The sequence below is a fragment of the Syngnathus floridae genome, chromosome 7, assembly GCF_059516105.1.
Source record: "Syngnathus floridae isolate MCC-2025c chromosome 7, RoL_Sflo_1.0, whole genome shotgun sequence".
Taxonomy (NCBI): Eukaryota; Metazoa; Chordata; class Actinopteri; order Syngnathiformes; family Syngnathidae; genus Syngnathus; species Syngnathus floridae.
In genome coordinates, this window is record NC_142419.1 from 13,781,736 (window position 1) to 13,799,284 (window position 17,549).

At 43.6% G+C, this 17,549-nt stretch overlaps 1 protein-coding gene across 1 annotated transcript in view; it reads right to left on the reverse strand.

The window, feature by feature from the left end:
* Positions 1-17,549, reverse strand: part of rsrc1 (arginine/serine-rich coiled-coil 1) — a 68,572-nt gene that overhangs the window by 7,177 nt on the left and 43,846 nt on the right. The window contains exon 7 of the mRNA XM_088380869.1: positions 6,014-6,085. Coding sequence (XP_088236995.1) covers positions 6,014-6,085 — 72 coding nt within the window. The remainder of the gene's footprint in view (positions 1-6,013; positions 6,086-17,549) is intronic.

Consider the following 17,549-nt stretch of genomic DNA (forward strand, 5'->3'; position numbering starts at 1 on the left):
GTCGCCGAGAAATACACAATCACTTCTATGTGACGGCTGATGTCTACCCTGCAGGGAGTTGGAAGGGCTAGGCTGGGTCAGCGCCACCCAGGAGGATGACGCCATTTTGACCTGCAACGCTCTGCGGGTGTGTCTAACTACTGCAGTCTGGCCACCCGCTTAGACCGCACCGAGCGCCACTGCCGTGCGCGTGTGTGAGATCATGTCCAGACGTACGCTTGTTCCGCTTTGACGCACAAGGGAGGGGGAAGGGAGTTTTCCACTTGTAGAGAAGTCAGATCCTTCTTCAGCAGGTCAACTCGACAAATAATTTGAAGTTGGCTAAAGCTTTTAAATAGAATGCTAACGTTGCTCATAGCCCAAAAAAATGTCGGGCTGATCAAGTGGTATCGGTGTCGTAGTATCGAGGGATAATCGCACGGGATAATCTTAGTTTTGTTGATCCCGAAGAGAGGAATGTTTTGCCCCAATTCTTAGTATGTGTAGGAAATACTAACTGTCCAAAATGTCTTGGCTAAAAATAAAAAAAATTAAGATTCACGGTCGAATCGTCATCCTGATTAATTCAACAATTATCAGTGCTTGTCACTCATCAAAAGTTTGCTGAATATACATTGTGCTACTGGTAACAGGTTAATTGATAAGGGTGACCTGGGAAACGATTACCAATCACAGAAGGTTAAAAGGGGGCTGTCAATCACGCCAAACCTGAATAAGTGCGGGACAAGGACTTGAGGAAATCAATTACAAATAACTTCAGTGTGTGTGTGTGTAGTCACACTTAGTCATCCCGAAATACAAAAAATAAACATTTTTGGAGGATAGACTTAAATATCCCCCGCGTGACCATGATGCTGGTCTCATTTTAAAATATTTCCACACACTTGAGGCCCCCCTGTGTCGTTCACACAAAACCGCGTGATCGGCAATCAATCAACTTTAAGCTTTAGTTATCATTGCGCAAAGCTGAAGTTGACACGCCGACTAGTTTGTTCGAGCGCTGGTGTGTATGTCTGAGTCGCACACAGGTCACACAAGGTCACGTGGGGTGAGTGGCTGGGATTGGGTTCTCGCTCACATGGCTAGCAGTCACTGGCTCATATACACCGTCGACATCTATGAGGGAATATAATGAGATGGGATGGGAGGGGTTAGAAGGAAACTTGCATTAATGAAAAGAAAAGGGTGGGGGTCGGGGGGGGATCAATAAAGGCGTAATTGCTTGGTTTATCCCCTTGTAATGAAACAAATTGAGAGGAGACGGAAGGTAAAGAGAAAGCTGGCACCCCAATGGTATTATTTTGTATTTAGTTTTTGTTTTTTTTGGGGGGGGCTGACTTTGGGCTTGAGTTGGGGAGAGGAGAGGAGGGGGGAAAGGTCTTCTCGTGATAATTAAATCTTCTCACACTGATTTTCTGCCAAATTTATTTCCCCGGGGAGCATAACTGTGATTCAATGCTTAGCAGCCTTGCATAACTAATGGTCTCGGTGTGGGGTGGGGTGGGGTGGGGGAGACGAGGGGGGTGCACACCTGAATGAATAGGGAGGAGAGAAGAGCAAATAAAGGCAGCCTGTGGCACTTTTCATCTCCAATCAATCATTATCCCGGCAAGGCACAAATCGAAAGGATGGTTTTATGCACGTTGCGAGCGGACTGTTTTAAAATGGTTCTTTGAAGCAAAAGTGTAATTAATTGCCGGTCTGCTCTCTTTTTTTTTTTTTTTTAAATGGCTCCTGCAGTGCATTGTGGGCCCAAAAAAAAAAAAAAGAGCGAGCTTTAATTCCTGGAACAAATAGAGGTGGTGAAGTGTGGGCTCAATGTTGGTCTGACTGTTGCTGGCATGATTGTGTTGAACACAATAACACAACAAATAAGGCCATTCATCACAAGTAAGGACGGGAGACGGGGCTCACGTCGCCGATCGTTAGCAAATCAATACAAACGGGATTTTCTTACAGCAAAATCACTGAGGGGGGATCTGTGCAGTCATAATTCATGTGCGGATCACATATTACCACAATGACATCTTTCAGTGCCGTATGTTATTGTTAATGTGATGAGATGGTAGACAGTTGGAAAAAAATAAAAAATACCATGTTTACTCGCGGTTGAATTTGGTCACTTGTCCTTCGGCGTGCCACGCGCTGGCCTCGGTAATTAAAACATTTAAAGCGAAGCCAGCTCCCCCCCTCCGCCCCGCCCACCCCCTCGCTCACCGGGTGTGATATGGGGGTCACGCGCCTGTAGATTCTAATTTGCGCCCCATTTGTATTCATGACAGGCACGTGCTAAATATTTAACAGCAGCCCGGCAGGAGTTTGTATTGTTCGGCTTTGCGGGGTCAAATAATTTGATTTCAAGGCAGATTACATTAAGCATCAATGTCCAAGCGGGCACTCTCACTTGCCTCTCATTTCCTGTCTTTTATTGCGGCTCAAAACGAAGGCTTTGGATCACACAACAGCATCTTATCCAAGGGATTACTTATTACTTTCAATTAGAAAAGGCATCACGTCGTTTATTATAAAACATGCAAACCGGCCGGAGATGGATGCGAACGGAAATTTTAGAGTGACAAATTGTTTTGTGTTTGTCCGCTTGAGGAAACGATTTATCCAGCCGACCATTTTTGAAAGCGCTTGCCAACATAATATTTTGTGTTGTGTATTAGGAAGGACAAAAAAAAAATCCAGTTTGAGACATTTTCTCTTGCTGGACTCAAAAACGTTAGCTGAGAAAATTGGGTCAGGCGAGTTTTCTGTTGTGTCAAACCGAAACGCATTAAGCCTGTGATTGGCTGGCGACCAGTCAGCAGGAACAGGAACACTCAATAGAAAACAAATGGATGGTTATTTATCTATAAAGTGATCAAATAAATACTTTGAGACAATTAACATGAAGAAATGTTGCGCATGTTCACCAAATAAAACATCTCCCGAGCCACGACGATTTTCCCGCCATAGTTGCCGACCACATGTACGCTTTGAGTCTAGTTCTTCCAAATTGGACAAATGGCGACCCAAAAGAGTGAGAAGTGATTGACAACAGAGCTAGTTAGACAGCGACGAGGCCTTAATGGTTGCTGGGTCGAGCGAGTGGCTACAGCTGAATATTTAATGGCCATATAATTCCTCAACACACACACACACACACACACGCAGACAAGGACACACCCACCCCATGACCTGTCCTACACACAAAGTAATTAGGGAAACAGTCCTTTCGTTTAGCTGCCCAAAGAGCAAACGGTAGGTATAGATTCCCCTAATGATGTGGGTTAAAGAGCTATTATACGTCTCATTAAAATATATGATCTCCCAATCTGCTGCTAGTTTGAGGTAACGGGCAGAGAGCGGCACGCGGGGGGCTAAAACATCATCCTTGTTAGGCCCGGTGTCACATAACATATCGACAGAGATCCACTATTGGACTGCACAAATAAAACACGCTTAGTAATTAAAAAAGAAAAAAAATCCAACAAAAATATTTTTTAATTTATTTTATTATTTTATATATCTATATACGTATATTTATTTTTTTTATTTTGTGGATTAAAACAAAATGAAACGAGTCACAACTTGAGCTTCCTGCACAGCTGCAACTTAGATGAGAACTTTGTAGATTGTGCGGGCGTACCTAATGATGTGGCCTGTAGATTGCCCCCGAAAGCTTGGCTACGTTCATAACTGCTCGTTGTTAAAACAGTTTGCACAACAAAAAAAAGTGCACCGCCATTGCGCTGCGCTGATGTCAAGTGCGCCTTGTGGGCACGCCAAGTGCAATCTCTTGACTTGAAGGCATGAGGCTAACAAAGGAAACCATCCTCCCCTTCTCATTCTCAGCGCCTTTCATTCCGCACGTTTCCTTTTTCAAGCGCTAGCATCATCTGGCTGCCCTTAACCAGCGAGGCAAACATTTCTTTTAAGTGGAGACTACTTTGTTAACTGATGGCCACGGGGCCAGTTATTGATCCCTTTACTTTCTCTCACAAAAGCCCTGATGATACCCCCCCCTCCCTCCCATCATCTCCTCGCAGCAATGATAGCACGCACATCACAGCGCTGACATGAATCAGATCCGGGTGGTTTCGATTAGCGCTACGCTAACGCGGACCCGCTGCCAGTCTCGAATCTATTTATGAAACGAGGCGTGTAGGAGGTAGCGTTCCGAGCTCTTCCCCTTCTGCTCTTAAAAGGTTCCCTCGTTTCGCTCGACTTTAGCGGCGGTTCAAGTGTAAACTTTTCTCGCGGAGTTGACCTCGGAGAGACCCTGCGGGGAATGCGGAGACCCCTGGTGATCTGTTGCTAAACTGCAAGAGTGGCCCACCTCTTCCATCTCGCTGGTGCTGGGAGGAAGGGCAGCGGAGGCTACGGTTGGCTGATCGCTACTTGGGTTTGTGTCTAGCAGTGAGTGAGAAGGCCACAGGGAAAGTTCACATCTCGGGAAGGAAGTTAGCCCTTATCACACGGCCTTCCTGGTACATCAGAGAAATATTAGGCAGCATGGGTTAAAGGACAAACTATGTTTTGTAGTTTGATGAAAGTCGAGTCAAAGTCGATTGATCGCCGACCACAGTGATAATGATGAGCGATAGTTGCTGGTTCCACGTATCTCAATGTACCAGCATAGAAATAAATATGAAAACAAAAAATTTATCAAAATGCAACTCACCATTAGACTATATTAGTTGTATGATTATAGAACATGGGGGATTTTTTTTTTGCACAAAGTCTTAATTTGTAATATCATTAATCTGATAGCATAACTAACATATCATTATAAATGATAATGGTGTATGTACAAATGGTGTATCTAAAAAAAAAAAAAAAAAAACATTACAGGCTAACAATATGAGATTTTTTTTTTCTTTTCAGTGTGTGTGAATATTACAATCCCCAACCCCTTACTGAAATATTCCACGACTCAAGGACAAGAAAAGGAGGCCCAATTTAATTTTTAGCTGTTCTGTCCCTCGGCTGTCATTACAGGCAGGAGCCAAACGAGGCAGCAGAGAGAAGGCGAGACAAAAAGTTTTCGATATTGGTGACACTCACCTAATGTTATCGTAAGGGTGGGATAGAGAAAAGGGGACGAACAACAACAGGGTGTAAAAGAATAGGAGGATGAGGAGAGAAGAATATATAGTCACCAGAGCTGGGGACCAAAGCAAGAGTGCAAGGCTAATTACTTTCTGATGGCTGCACTTTCATTCAGCCAAAAAGGCCAGCTAACTTTAAAGGTCACATTGCCATTCCTCCTCCATGGAAGCACACACAAAATACACAAAGCTACAAGAGTGAGTCCAGGGATAGAAAAAAAAAAAATGAAAACAAAAGAACACCCACACTAGAACAAATTATTCTGCTGCTAAACACACACACAGACAGACACATTCTCATTTATATGGTGCCCTGGTCAGAACAAGGACCAGCCTCATTATTCTATCGCAGGACTTTTATTATCACCAGCATATCCAGTGGAAATGACTCTTGGCTTTATTTGAATGTCTATCGGGACGTGTGTGTGTGTCAGCGCACGCTTGTGTGTGTGTATATACGATATCTCCAGCCATTGGGGAGCTTCATGCTGGCAGCAAAATCTGGCTGTAGTGTAAAGTATGTATATTTCCTTTGCATTTAATGCAAATGAAGTAAGTCCAAAAATAAACAGACATATGTACGTCCATTACGGTCGATGGTGTGTAAAAAATAAACAGAAAAGAGCAATTGATAAGAAACTTTAACACTCATTGAAGTAAAGAGCAGTAAAAGAAAATGTCAACAATAATCTTAATAATGAAATGAACTGGTGTGAAATATATGTATATATCTTCATCATCATCATTATTCCTATTATTTATAAAAAAATACAATGTAACAAATTGAACCATTTGACATTTTTGCTTGAGTTCAATTAACATATTTTAGGATTTGGGTCATTGATGTTTCAAATCAATCTATGTTTTTTTTTCCCTTTATAAATGTATGATGCACATGCTCACACAACACTCACCTATATCCAGCTTTTTTCGGGTCTCCTGCTCTTGCCTGGCTATTTTGGCCTTAAGAACTTCATCTGTTTTGGCTAAAAAAAAAAAAAAAGAGGAAAAGACATGGTTAATGAATATAATGATATAAATTGTAATGCAGGAACAAAGTTACACGTTAAGTCTAAAGTTGAACATGATGTGCTGAAAACAGTATGCAGGAATCACAAAGCAGTAAATGAGAACACGAAACAAAACGAATCTTGTTTTATCGCAGGAAGTAGTTTCCCCTGCAAAAAGTCAAAGATAGCCACCCTGCCTCTCTCTCTCTCTTGCAGCTCTTTATCTCGTTGGCATAATGAAATACTTAAAAGCAAGCCGGGCGGCCGGGCGGGAGTAAACACTCGTCAAGCATCTCTTTTCATACCTCTGCCTAAATAAAAAATAATCAAAATGTTAAGCAACGTTAAAAAAAACAAAAAAAACCCCACAATGTGCCGCGTGGCAGGACTATCAATACGGCCTGTGAATTAATTACATTTCCGTGGCGCACTACATCATTTATTTTGCGGGCGGCGAGGCCTCGATGGAGCCATTCGCCTTTATTGCGATTTCGCCGCTTGATGAGTGAGTTATGTAAAATTGAGTCTCCAATATCATTACACTTAATGAGTTTAAACTTTCAGCGAGGGAAAAAAAGTAGGCTGCAGTGTTGTTGTTTTTTTTTTAGGTGAGGTGAACGCAATAGGAGAGTGGGAGGAGAGCGCAGGAAAAGTGTGTGCGCTAGAGGAGGGCACAACTGTGGGAGTCTGACGGCAGATTGTTGCAGGGAGTGTATTTCGTTTGAAATGCCTCATTGGAAGTGACTGGCTCTATGAGCTGCCAAGCAAACATGTTACATAAAATGCATAAACAGTGTATATATTGTGTGTGTCTGCACGCGTGTGTGTGAGGCCACAGGGTGAGCTCGACTGCGCCGCCGGTTTTGTTCGCTAATTGGCGTAGACAAAGAAGCCGTCACACGGCTGTTACGGCTGGTTAAGTCTGGAGGTTACGCATCTTTACTAACAATGACTCGACATGGATGAGTGAACCCTCGTCTACCTCCCTCTGCGTGTGTGTGTGTGTGTAACGTTGCGCGCGTGTTATTCGATCTGTTTAACTCGACGCTAAAAGTCCTAATTTAAAAAGCCGAAGGTTCGGGTCAAAAAGCAAACCGGGAAATTCTGTATTTTGCGAGTTTATAATTACAGTGGAAGCGCTATGGTCAAATGTGATCCAATACATCATTTTGTACAATTTGGTAGGGAATTTTTTTTAATAAAAAATATCATTTGAATTTAAATTACTTTTTCATACCTCATTAAAATGAATGAAAATGTTCCAGCTCCAAATTTCTGTAACTTTTTTCCACTCTATATAAAAACAAAATGTTGAGAATTAAAGTTTGTGCATCATGACATCATACTTTGATGCCTATTTCTATGCCTACTTCTGGTGTGTGCATTTTGGCCACCAGGAGGCAGTATAATACTTACATTCAAATTGAATGAAGAGTTTCACAACTACTGTGACTGATTCAGTAAGTCGTAACAGTCAAATAATTTAGAGCCTGACCTTTTAACGAACTTTAGCTTTTAAAATCGAACTTGTCGCTGACTATTTGTCATAATAATCATACATAGTGGAAAAAGTTTGAGAATCCCTGCTATAACAAATAGCTTTAAACTAACTAGCATCTTAGCAAGGGGGGAGTGATGTAGCACTATTTGGCATTTTTGCTCAACCCTGTGCGTGCTCTCATTGCAGCCAAGAATTTATTTAGCATGCACGGTTGTGTGTTTGTGCGAGGACACCTGTGTAGGTGTGTGCGTTGCTTTGCTCGGGGCTACAGGGAAGGCAGGAAAGAGACAGTGAGGTATTAGAGGTGTGATGTGGGAGAAAAAGGGAGGGAAAAGGGTCCGGAGACACAATCGGATAGATGGCAGCCGTGTAGGAGAAAGGAAATACTGACAGCTTGAGGGGGGGACAACCAAACAAGCGAGCGTGAAAAGGCTCGTGAACAACATCGGGGGGGACGGGGGGGGGTTGATTTGACGCCTCTTTAGCGTTGTTTATCCTCCACCTCCATCCCTTCATCCCTTTGCCAAAAGCGTCTCTTATCCTCTCCTCCTTCTGTTTTTTGCCCTCTACCAAGCCCTCCCCGCGTTCGCGCCGTTTCTTGCTCGTCTCTCCAGTACACCGAGCCTTGGGGCGATAGCAGCAAATCAAACTGTTTATCCATCTCTCATCAGCGCAAAACGCCTCGCGGGGCCCCCCGGCCCCCTCAAAACAATGGAAGCGAGGGCCGAGCGCAGAGCCAGGGATGTCGTTTAATGACATCAACAGGGGCGCTTCTTGAAAAGATGAGCTGCAAAACGTACAGGGGCAAAAGTATTGGGACACCTCTGATTTGATTAACTTGGGGTTGGGCTAGACCTCTCATAGAGGAAGCCAAGTTAAAAAAAAAAAAAAGAGAGACGACTAATCATGGCTCACCAAATGTGAACATGACAGCAAAATGCACGCAAATCCAATTTGTACGGTTGTAAAAGACACGAATGTTAATTCCATAAAAATATCTTTCGTAGCCGCTTCCGTGGCTCCAGTCCAATATTGAATAACAGCACGATGGACTTTTATTAAAGCGGGTAATAAAGGCTCTTTCACTTCATTTAGCCTGCGTTCCATCTTGGCCGTGTGAAAGGGGCGGAGCGCGTCCCGATTATGAGTGTAATTGCAGCCCGGGGGAATCCCCCGCAATGGCTGCCAGAAGATGTTTCACGTGAAAGGGGAGGAAGAAAGTGCGGCAGGTTGCCATGTATTTCTTTTCACTTCCTCCATCGCTTCTTTTTCCTCTTGGCAGGATTAGCGGGGTCTCGTTAGAGGGGGAAATGTAATAACGCTCCCACCAGGTGGAACGGGGCCATTATGAGCCGGGAGATGGATGGGCCGTGTAAGGCCGGCGGGGGCCACGCGGCCCGCTCACAATTTCGATTCAATAAACTGGCAAAGCAAGAGCCGCAATCTGATTTATCTCTTTATACGCTGCCAATGTTCGCTTGCTCCGACGCTGATTCCCTATTACGGAACGGTGAAGGACTATTCATTGGACGTGTGGAGCGGCGGTCGCAAGGGCTTGTCGGGGGACCACGGCAAAACAGACACAGCAGAGGGTTAATGCGTTTACGCGCGGATAAACAATTAAATCTAAAGCTGAGGTGAGTTATGGAGTTATTAAGGGCGGATAAGGGAAGACGAGTGCGCTTGTTGCTTGGGCCTTAGGCGAGGTGCTCTACATACGTAGCGCGTGGATTACAAGTAAGAATAGATATTACATTATAGAGTTTGAAAGAGCAGCATCCAGTCCACGTTTTGTAGCGAGTTGACACCACATGGAAAAAAAAAAAAAAAAAAAAAAGCAGCCGGCTGAGGTCAACGCAACTGTTATTCACTTAGCTCGTATGCGTGTAAATGCGAGAGGGCACGTGTTGGCGGACAACATATCCCGTTTGACTGCGGGCGTGCGGTCGGTGGGCGTCGATGGCCGCCGCCGCCAATCAAAACGAGGAGGAGATAAAACAGCCTCACGGCCAACGACAAATAGAATATTAGAGACCGCGCGCCGCCATCGGGAAAATGTCCCTTCCAATCAAGCGGGATCGGCACGCGAGCTGAAGTCTAGAAAACGGGAATGGCGGGAAAGAGGTGATGAATTAATTGATTCATAACCGGCAGACACTCAATAAAAACTGCAGAAATTGTTTCTAATTTCAAAGACTATGTTGCTAATCGGTTTGTAAAAGAGTTTCAGATCCTAAGGTGGCAACATAATATTCAATTGAACTCGACAGGAGGAAAACAAACACCAACCTCCTCCCAAAAAATGCCAATTATTCTCTTCATTATCATTAAATATATTTTCTGTCTACTCATTTGGCCTCATGCTGATCATTTACAGATGCTCATAATGTTTTTAGGATCCATGGAGCAGGTCCACAGCAGCTGCATTTGACCTCAGGGGGAGCACGACCCAATTCAGCCACTAGGTGGCGCAGCGCGCAGGCAACATGAGTGGGAGGCCTTTCCTTTTCAAATGTGTGTTTGCATGTGTTCATCACGTGGCTGTAGAAAGACAATAGTCCACAGGAGATGTCACACATGAGTCCGGATTGAACGCCTCACACTATAAAGAGATCAATTAGAGCTGCTGCTGGATGTTTTCGTGGAGGAATGAAGCAAAGGCGGAAAAGCGGGCTGACACGCTGACCTCCGCACTGAACTTGCCAACATCTGACAGCCAGAAGAGCTGTGGAGTAACATTTTAAAAGAACATTTTGAACGTTTCCATTTGTATCCATCAAATTAATTGAAAGAGAACAAACAGGGCCATACAAATTAAACCAGAAAGGAAGTCATTAGCATAAATAGTATGTAGCCGATGTATTTACGATTAACTGATGGTCCGCTTACCTAATATGTTTCGTAAAAGTAGGTATTAGGATTTAAAAGTGTGTGTACCAAATATTAATAAATTATCAATATATTATATTATTTTATTAATATTTTTATTAATATAAATTATTTTTGCTTGTCATTAATTTATGGCATAATCTACGCAATCATTTTTAACTCTGTCAAATAAAGTTTTTTTTTAAGGATTTTGCTTTGACATTTTGAATTTTTGCATTTCAGTCCTACAAAAAATACGAAAACAAAAGCCGAATATTTTGCATGGTTTGCTACTAAACTCTTTGTTTTGAACTCTTTTGAGGGTCTCCACCAAATTGCAGGTACAGTACGTCATTTTTTCTCACCCCATCATGAATAACTTTGTGGGTGATTTGCTCCTATGTTCTTCTAAGAAGAACACAACACTTATGTCAAGGCCATTTCCTCCCTTCAGGTGCAACCTTGACCTTTAGGAGGTGTGAGGTTGTGAGCAGGTATCATGAGATCAATAAATTTTGCAACGGGGCACTTCGTGGGTGGGTGTTTCAGGTCCGGGACTTGCACCTGACCTTTGGACCGGAGCAGTGGCCCGTAACTCGCTCAGCCGGGGCCGGTGAGGACACAACGGACAGGAAAATGGGGAGGGAGTTTCAGAGGCCTCCGGCGGTCAGAGCGAGATCAGAAAGGGATCTTACTCGGGAGGACTGCGTAGCCCCACGGGCTGCGCGTCCACTAACAAGAGGTCCGTCCATCTGCGTGTGCAACAGAACACGAAGCTGCCTAAGGGGAACGTAAAACCCACAACAAAGCATCTACGATATAGCCGCCAGGTTAAAGTTCAAGTATGAAAATATCACGTGTAAATTTCAATAGCCTCTGCACGGATATTAAAACATTACATTACGTTGTGCGTCTTCTAATTGGCTTGTGTACGCCTTTCAGACACGGCGGGCTGAAGTTCTGCGAGGAGAACTTTGTCAAAGATGAGTGGCTAAGTGCACATCGCAGGTCTTGAGAGGGCAATCAGAGCAAATCCATAATGCAGGGATCACTCTGTGAAATATTAAAGCATCCCGCGGCCTGCCAATGACATCTCACCCTCGACTTCAACCCCGTCATGTTTCCGCACGCTACTTTCCTCTTTGTTATGCCTCCGATTTTTTTCCCCCTTCCTTCTCATCTCATTCACGTCCTTCAAATCTTTGCTTTTCTTTTCATTCTTGGCATCTAGTGGACTCTTTTTTTTTTTTCCTACCACCCTTTGGACTGTGGGACGGTATTAAAAGGTACACGGAAAATATTTGGCTAATCATGCTACCTGTTTGAAGAAAGAGACAAACATCACATCCAATTGCCAAATACTCGAGTAAATTCAAATTAAACAACTTTTATGCAGGCTTCCCCCCAATCATCAATAATAGATTTATATTTCTGTAACTCAGTAATATAAAAAAAGTATTCACAGCAATTTTGGTGCATGTGTGTGAGCCCGTGTGTGTGTCCACTTATTTTAGGGTGAGCGCACTTGATTACGCTGTTGAATGGTGGAGAATAAAACTCACCCCCTCCCACCCCGGCCGAAAGCCTGTTGGATTCCATTGTGATGGCGCAGCGCTGAGTATGTGTCTTGTGTGTGCGGGCGGTACTGCGAGTGTTGGGGGGGGTAGCTAAGACCATCAAAACCCCCGCCGCACATGAAAGGTAGACCGGAGCGGCTAATCGCCATAATGACACAAGGAGACTACGAAAGGGTCGGCCACTTAGAAGAAGAGAAAAGCGAGGAGAGGTTCTGGCTGTGTCAATGGGGCTCGGCTCAACTGACCACATTACAGGAACAAACACGCAGTGCCACAGCAGAGCCACAGGCTTGGTGGTCTGACTGCTCTTTTTTTTTTTTTTTTTTGGTGTGGAAGGTTCAGTGTGCATGCATTGTAGTCTTTTTTTGGGGGGGCGGGACTTGAAAACGCTATTAAAAGATTGAAAAAAAAAATAATTCCGATCCCCACCAAGGCTTGGAAATTCAAAAGTGAACAGTGAAGTTGGGCTTGAGTCTCTGGGGTCAATTTTTAATTGTCAGAGTAAAATGTTAATATAATAGCAATGCATTGAGAGAGAGAGAGAGAGAGAGAGAGAGAGAGAGAGAGAGAGAGAGAGAGAGAGAGAGAGAGAGAGAGAGAGAGAGAGAGAGAGAGAGAGAGAGAGAGAGAGAGAGAGAGAGAGAGAAATGACAGGCCCCCCTCCCGAGCTCGTGAGAAGACGACCCTAACATCGCCCACCCTCGCCCCTCCCCTTCTTGTCCCTTAATTCTTATTTTCATGGCTTTGCTTAAAATATTGATAATCAATTAGCACCACGTCTGTTTTGCTACAAGAATAGCTGTTGCGCTCTATCACTCTGTCAGGGCCAATTGGCCGCTTATTCAAAGTTCATCTTTTTCCTCGGCGGCTCTGCGCCTTTGGAGGAGTCATTACGTGTCGAACATAGCCTGAGGTGCAATCACCTATTCTCTTTCATTACCGGAGAGATGGAGAAGGTGAGAGAGATTATTAGAACTTTGGAATGATCACAAAGCTCCACGCCGCCTGTCAGATCCCCCCTACGTGTAATTCATCTGGCCTCGCTCAGCCAGCACCCCCCCTCCTCCCCCTCTCTCAGCCAGGGGTTTGGCCACAGACATTATTCATGAACATCTGCAGCGCGCTGAATATTCGGCAGCTTTCGCCCTGATGAAAAGGGAGCTGCCCCCCTTTAGACTCGAAAATTAACATGCCGGCGTGGCGATTATGGACGTTTCATTTCAAGCCCCGGCTTTGACACACCGAGACCGACCACTGATGGCTCGGACTGAGTCCGGGAACTCTCTCATTGAAATAGCATGCGAGAACCTTTTGGGTGTGTCGTCAATTAGAGGCAGGGGGGGAAAAAAAAAAGTCAACTGCGAAAATCATTCCTCAAAGATGGATGCCCAACCTGTGGCGAGAGCCAAAAATGTCTCATTCCACCCCTTTCACCTGCGTCTTTGATTTTCTCCTGCTTGTCTCTCCACATGAAAATGCCGGCAGATAATGGAGGCTATTCCTCTCTCGCACGGCGAGGAGCTCAACTGGAGTCCAGCCAAGCATCCTGTCCCTCTCCCTCCCTCCCGCCCGTCCGTCGACGAGATGTGCTCTCACCCAGTGGTGCTTCTGTAACCGTGCCAAGCCTCGGAGAGAAATTGGTTGAAACACAACAGGGCAGCCTTTTTACCTCTAGAAGGTAAAAGGTGTTTGCTCCACATCCTTTGGCCTAATATTTGAGCCAAAAGCAAAGTTTGTACTGACAAAAGAATTTTCATGCACTGTAGATTCATTGCGTGCCAAGATCTTGGATTGATAATGGGAGCATTTGGACAACCTCTACAAAGTCTCCAACATATCCCAAAGACTCTCTCAAAGTGTGCACTCTCATTTTTCCACAACCAGTTTTTCAATATTGGAGTCATATGAATCCAGGCGGCCATTAATGTAAAATAAATAAATAAATAAATAAATAAATAAATAAATAAATAAATAAATAAATAAAACTAATGCGGTCATAAAAATCCAGGTGGCCATTAATGTAAACTAAATAAATAAATGAATAAATAAATAAAACTATTGTGGTCATGTGAATCCAGGCGGCCATCAATGTAAATAAATGAATAAATAAATAAAAACTTGGTGCCACATAGTAGTTAAAGCTTGACGCTCAGCTAAAGAGAAGCGATGAAAGGAATGCAAGAAATATAAGTGGACCCGAAAGACAAAAGAAATCAGCTTTCATTGCCTCTAAGAAGAAGGAACACTTGGAGGCTTCTGTTCTGACAAGGCTGGAGCAGGACTTTGCGTTGCCCCTCACTGACTGTAAACGGGCGGAGCAAGTTTACACCGGCTACGAGATCCCAAATGAGATCTGGCAGCTTTGTCAGTGAGTTTGAGGAGCTCAGCGGCGGGGCGGGAACGGCGTCGACGGCCTCGCTTTTATCTCTAAATCGAAAGGCGAGCTCCCGTGAATGCTCCGCAGTTAAGGAAAAAAGGGGAGCGTGGTTGCAGAAAGACTTGTCAAAATAGAACAAAGCGAGACCCAAAAAAAAAAAAAAAAAAGGTCAAAAGTGGAGGGAAGGGGAGATGGACGCAGATGGAATATGCCAGAAGATGTTAGGCCTCTGCACCCCGACATTCAGTCCGTGAAATAAAGTATAGCTGCTTTGGAAGTTTCTCCAAGAGTTTTTGTTTTTTAAACAAAAAATGTCTAAACCGTCAACTACGAGTAAGCGTCAAAAAAGAAAGCCTGTTAGCATCAACTTAGCCTTATATATTTTCCTCACGAGCGTAAAAGCAATGAAAATAACATTCCGTCCATTTCAGCAACTTTTTTTTTCTCCGTCGCAACTGAGCTATAAATGTATCCCAAACTTTTCCTCCATCGAGCACAAAAAAGGGGAACCGGAGATTGCAACGTGTTGTGCGGAGGGATTGTAAGAATAAAAGAAGCCTTAGTGGTATAATATCACGGTTGAATCCCCTTGATCCCTTCTAGCTCGTTCCGCTCGCGTCGTCGTATTTTCTTTTTTTCAATTTACAGGATTTGTTTGTGTGTGTGCGACAGCGAGGAGGATGAGGTATAAAATTCATCTTTATCCCGGTTTTGTTGCGTTTGCTCCTCCTTGACAATGCGCGGCGGTAATTAGTCGGCCGGTTTGGTTCCAAGCTTTTTTCGCCGAGTGCCCCCATTTGCCAACTTTCGCCTTTTGTTCTTGCCACACAATGCCGCCCACTCGCCCGCGGTGTCGTTCTCCCTCGCTCCCTTCTCTTCCGTGCTCACACCCACACAGGGCGTGAAACAATCTAGCCAAAATGCGCTTCCATTTAAAACCCCATTAACGAGTCCCTGTTGTTTTGTTCTGCGCAATTAAAAAAAAAAAAAAAAAAAAAACGGGCCTCTTCATCAGAACGCTTCTGTGGTTCCGAGGAGTTACTGTGAGCTGGCCGGCTCGGCTCCGCCTAATTCTTCAGGTTTTGTTTACATATAGGCTTAGACTGGTCCCATTTGAAAGGGCTCAGTGCCATGCTTCATCTTTAAGCCGAGATAATGCCGGCGAGTAACTTCAGCCAAATTGAAATAAAGATATTATACATAGGCATGCTTGAAGCTAGTGTGAAAGAGCGCTTGCGATATTACCTCACAAAGTACTGACACACTTTAAGAGGGTTACGAATTTGGAATGAGACTTTTTTTAAGGGGGGGAGGCTCTAAAAGAGTGTCAGGTGGTAATTTCAGACACTGGACTTCTGGGCAAGGGTGCACGGCCTGGGCCATACAGGAAGGCTCTCGTTTCAAAGGAGAGCAAATAAATGAGAGACAACGGCGAGTGGTGACCACAAGGTCACTAATGGTTGAGGTGTTCTTTTCCCGAGTTGAGTAATGACGCATCAACATTGTTCAAAAGGTTCAGGCTACTACAATTTGAGTCTAAGACCAAGTGGGGGAAGAAAAAAAAAACCCGCACTAAAAAACAAAAGCTAACCAACTCACAAACTACTGAACACCAAACAAACTAAAACTAATCAACAAACCAATCAACCCACCAATCTTCACCCCAAAAGCTGTGCTGCTAGCATATCTTGAATATTCTATTGCTCCAAAGTCTATGTAAAATGACAAAAATAATCAAATCAATAACTAAATAAATGACATACCACTGAAAAGAATGTCAACCAAATTTGAATGATTAAAAAATATTAAAGACTTCCTATTCTGCGGAAAGTAAAAATAGTTGAGCTAACTCAACAGCGCTAATACCCACAACTGTTCCATCCCCAATTAGGACCACAACTTCAAATATTTAGCCACCATATGCACTTATTCACTAAACATGCACCGACAGGTGAGCTAGTCGCCCATGTCGCAAATTGAAGAGGAGGTTGAGGCGGGCTCAGCCATCAAATGACAGGTGCTCGAAGGAGGAGGCGCTGGACAGCTCTATAATTCACTTCGGTCAAGACGTTTAGGAGACACAATGGCTTCAAAGTGCGCTCGCGTGCCTGAAAATGAACACACTCCATATAAAGTAGCTAATGTCACTCGACTAAATCATAAAGGTGGATGGAAAAGCAAAGCATCGTCCTCAACTGATAATGTCCATTCCAACCTCCCCCACCCAATGAAACAACATATTGTCTGTATTGATCTCTATTTAAAGCCCTCCAATAATAAAACTGGGGCCTCAACCAAAAAGAGGCTTAGACCCGCTAATTGAGTCTGTGCTGAAAGGAAGCCATTGATCAGGAGCATTATGGGGAAATTAAACAGCACCGCCAAAAGTGGATCAAAGTCAATGAAGGCCCAATGCGGGTCTGGGGAGGAAACAGATACGCACCCCTTGACACACACAGTTCATTTTAAAAACACTTGTAGAAACTTACTTACTAAAAAAAATAGATATATTACTAAAAAAATAAAAAAATTACAAAGTATCATCTTGCTGAGGACCTGTGGATGGGACCCACTGGGGGAATGAATAAACCAATGGGGCCCTGTCTGGTTCATCTATTGGTGCCGTGAGACCATCATAATCTGGTCCCTTGCCCCCTTCCCGCCCCGTTCCATCCCACCGGCCTCACCGGTGGGCCCTCAAGGCTCCCTGCCTTCTGCTGGGGGGGGCTTCTTTGTGTCTAATTACCAGCCTCCGAAATGATACAAAACATACAACAGGGCACAAAACACATAAATCAAGTGCTTTTTCTAAAAATCACAACTAATTTATAGTTACTAATTTAAAACAATTCATGGAAATAAAAAAAGTCTCCCTTGGTCTTTAATTTTATGATTTGATGTTGACATTTATACAAAAATAAAAAATAATAAAATTATTGAATAAAAATCATTTATCTATTTATTTAAAATTTATGTATAATTAATCAAATTTAGTTAACACACAAACAATATTTAAAAATGACTGATGATTCCAAGAGTAAAAACGCAAAGAAATAAAATTGTCTTAAGACCAAATATGGTTTAATATGCTGAAAACACTCCATTCTGGAAAAATGC